Source organism: Aptenodytes forsteri, unplaced genomic scaffold (genome assembly GCF_000699145.1).
Source record: "Aptenodytes forsteri isolate BGI_AS27 unplaced genomic scaffold, ASM69914v1 Scaffold1119, whole genome shotgun sequence".
NCBI lineage: Eukaryota > Metazoa > Chordata > Aves > Sphenisciformes > Spheniscidae > Aptenodytes > Aptenodytes forsteri.
In genome coordinates, this window is record NW_008794734.1 from 34855 (window position 1) to 38648 (window position 3794).

General features: G+C 71.7%; 1 protein-coding gene across 1 annotated transcript in view; it reads left to right on the forward strand.

The window, feature by feature from the left end:
- Positions 1–3794, forward strand: part of EXOC3L2 (exocyst complex component 3 like 2) — a 14664-nt gene that overhangs the window by 9343 nt on the left and 1527 nt on the right. Inside the window, exons 2-10 of the mRNA XM_009273962.1 lie at positions 293–407; positions 915–1025; positions 1455–1555; positions 1825–1932; positions 2028–2163; positions 2480–2602; positions 2673–2828; positions 2910–3031; positions 3746–3789. Of these exons, the coding sequence (XP_009272237.1) occupies positions 293–407; positions 915–1025; positions 1455–1555; positions 1825–1932; positions 2028–2163; positions 2480–2602; positions 2673–2828; positions 2910–3031; positions 3746–3789 (1016 nt within the window). The remainder of the gene's footprint in view (positions 1–292; positions 408–914; positions 1026–1454; positions 1556–1824; positions 1933–2027; positions 2164–2479; positions 2603–2672; positions 2829–2909; positions 3032–3745; positions 3790–3794) is intronic.

The following is a 3794-nucleotide window of genomic DNA, read 5'->3' on the forward strand; positions in this document are numbered from 1 at the left end:
GCGTCCGTGCCCTTGGCACGCCGGGCACCCCGTGCCACCCGGTGCCACCCCCTGGCACACTGGGCACGCCTAGGGCTGTCCCCTGGGCGGTGGTGGGTGCTGGGCACCCCAGTGCCACCCTGGGCGGGCACTGTGAGGTCCCTGTGCCTGCAGGGAGGTGCTGGGGCACCCTGAGGTGGGGGCCCACCCCCTGGCACACTGGGCACGCCTAGGGCTGTCCCCTGGGCGGTGGTGGGTGCTGGGCACCCCAGTGCCACCCTGGGCGGGCACTGTGAGGTCCCTGTGCCTGCAGGGAGGTGCTGGGGCACCCTGAGGTGGGGGCCCTGCTGCAGGCGCAGGCGCTGGGGCCCCTCCTGCCCCCGGAGACCCAGCGCAGCCTCGAGAGCTCCTGCATTGCCGCCGTCAAGGTACGGGCGCCGCGGCAGGCACGGGGACGGGCGAGGGATGGGGACTGGGATGGAAGCATGATGGGCACCAGGGTGGCACTGGGACTGGCACTGGTGTGGGCACCAGGACAGGCACATGCTGGGCACCGTGGTGGCACTGGGGTGGGCGCACAGTGGACACTGTGGTGGCACTGGGGTGGGCACCGTGGGGGCACCGGGGTGGGGAAACTGGGGTGGGCGCCGTGGTGGCACTGGGGTGGGCACCGTGGTGGCACTGGGGTGGGCGCACAGTGGGCACCGTGGTGGCACTGGGATGGGCACCGTGGTGGCACTGGGGTGGGCGCACAGTGGGCACCGTGGTGGCACCGGGACGGGCACCGGGATGAGCACGTGATGGGCACAAGGGTGGCCCTGGGATGGGCACCAGGACGGGCACGGGGACCGGCACAGGGCTGGGGGCTGGCAGGGGACCCTGCGCCCTGCCGTCCCCACGCCTGCTGTCCCCATGCCCGCCGTGCCCGATGCCAGGCAAAGGTGGAGGTGGCGGTGGCACAGGAGCTGCAGCTCAGCGAGGACACCTGGGCAGAGGAGGCCTCCAGCCAGGAGCTGCAGGAGGGACTGGCCACCCGCGTCACCGGGGTACGGGCACGGCACCCACCGGGCACCTGCACCCAAGGGCCCCCCCGCTCCGTCCCCGGGCCCATCCCCTGGGGACCCAGGGCTCTGGAGGGTGACCCACAGCCCCGTAGGTGTGCTGGGGTGGCTGGGCACCCCATAGGGACACCAGGGTGCCCGGGTACCCCATAGGGACACCAAGGTGCCTGGGTACCCCATAGGGGTGCTGGGGTGGCTGGGCACCCCATAGGGACACCAGGGTGCCCGGGCACCCCATAGGGACACCGGGGTGCCTGGATACCCCATGGGGATGCCGGGATGCCAAGGTGCCCCAAGGGGATGGTGGGATGGCTGGTACCCCAGGGGATGCCAGGGTGGTGGCCGTGTCCCCAGGGGGCAGTGGGCTGGTGGCCGTGGCCCCCCCCCCAGCGGGGCCTGTGCCCATGCCCACAGCTGCTGCGGGCGCACGTGGACCGAGCCCCCCAGATCACCCCTGAGTTTGGCATGGAGATGGCACACAGCCTGCTGGGCGTGCTGGTGACCTTCCTGCACAGGTGGGCATGGGGACACGGGGGGATATGGGGACATGAGGGCACAGGGACATGGGGGCTGGGCATGGGGACGTGGGGGGACAGGGGCTGGGCATGGGGGCGTGGGCACCATGGGGGGACAGGAGCCACAGGGCGCAGGACAGAGCTGGGATGGCCGTGGGGGGGCACGGGGGGACTGTGGTACCTGGATGCCAGGTCCCCTGGGTGCTGGGGTCCCCTGGGTGTCGGATCCTGAGGGTGCCAGCACAGGTGACCCATGTGGATGCCCTCAGTTTCCAGCGGAAGGTGGAGCGGTTCCTGGAGGCCCCCGGCGAAGCCACCCCACCTGACGGTGCCACCGGACGGGCCATCGCCCTGGTCAACTGCTGCCCCCCCTTCAGGTAGAGGGCACCCCGAGCACACCCCCTCCCCGGGTCCTTGGGGTGCTCGGGGCGCTCAGGGTCCCCGGCAGCACCCACTGACCTCCTCGTGGCAGGACCTTCGTCGAGCGCCTGGCGCAGTTTGGGCACCCGGAGAGCGAGGAGCCCCGGCGCCAGGCCCACGCTGCCCTGGACAAGGTGACCCGGCTCTGCAACCACGTCCTCACCCAGCGCCTCTTCGAGGACCTCAAGGTGCCCACGCGGCGCAGGACAGCTTGGGGAGGGGACGGCCAGCGAGGTGCACCAGGGTGCTGGGCAGGGTGCCCAGCGGGTGGGTGCTGAGCCGGGCGATGCCCGTGGGTGCAATGGTCATGGTGCCCGTTCGTTGGGCGTTGAGCCAGGGTGATGCTCACGGGTGCAATGCTCATGGTGCCCATCGGGTGGGTGCTGAGCCGGGCGCCGCCCGTGGGTGCAATGCTCCGTGTGGCCTCCCACCCCCCGGCCGCCACCGGGGGTGCCACCCGGGGGTGCCAAGACAGCTGCCGACCCCAGCTGCTCCCCCCCCCAGCCCTACTTCAACAAGCTGATGAAGCGCAAGTGGCTGACGAGCTCCGACGCCTTCGACACCATCGTGATGCACATCACCAGCTTCACCCAGAAGCTGCGCCCGCTGCGCCCCGAGCCCTACCAGGTGGGTGCCGGGTTTGACGCCGCGGGGTGACCGCCATCACTAGCGGCTTCTGCTGACCCTTGTGCCACAGGTGCTGGTGAGCGAGGTGCACCGGCGGGTGCTTATCGAGTACGTGCGGCCGCTGCTGCAGGTGCGCTTGGTCTGCACCTCGGCCAAGATGCGCGCCCGGGTGGCCGCCCGCCTCGGGGACGAAGCCCGCCAGCTCCGCGAGCTCTTCAGCCGCTTGGTGAGACCCCCGTCCTCTCCCCGGCACCTTTGGGTGCTCCTCGGGTGGGGGCGACGGCGCTGAGGTCCCCTGCGCCGGCAGGATTCGACCTCGCCCTGGCTGGATTCGGTGGTGCCGCGGTTGAGGGAGCTGCTGGTGCTGGAGGACACGGCGGCACTGCAGATGGAGGTGGGCGTCCTGGTGAGGGACTTCCCCGACGTCCGGTGAGTGCTGGCGCCTGGCAGTGGGCCCCAGGGGGGCGGCGGCGGGGTGGCATGGCCAGGCGGGACACCATGGCCCCACAGGGACAGGAGTGGGGTGGCACATGCCCCCACAGCCACTGCAGCCGAGCGGCATGGCCAGGCGAGATGCCACCTCCCCACAGGGACAGGGGCAGGACACGGTGTCCCCACGGGGACCAAAGCGGGGTGACAGGACGCCGCGTCCGTCCTTCCTGGCAGCCCCCCCCCCGCTGCCGGTCCCTCCTGGCCGCCCGCCGGGAAGCGGCCGCGGCCCCGGGCCAAGTCCCCTCCCCGTCCCCGAGTCCCCCGGGGGGCCAGTGGCACGCGCAGGCCCGGCAGGATGCCGCCACTTCGGGGGCTTTAAATAGAACCACTCCTGGCTGCAACTGGTACCGGTTAAACCCGGGACCAGGATTCGCCCCAAAGCTGGGTGTAACGCTGCACCCCCCCAAGCTGGGTGCATGCCTCTCCCCAGACACGGGTGCACTGCTACACCCCAAATCTGGGTCCCCGCCTCTCCCCAAGTCTACGTGCATCACCGCACCCCAGGGCTGGGTGCAATGCTGCACCCCAAAGGTGGGTGCATGCCTTGCCCCGAGCTGGGTGCAACCCCGAATCTGGGCGCGTGCCTCTCCCAGGGGACCGGGGTGCCCGGCAGCGGGCGTCCCTGTCCCCCTGAGCGTCCCCGTCCCGCAGGCGGAAGCACGTGGCGGCGGTGCTGGACGTGCGGGGGCTGCGGGGCCAG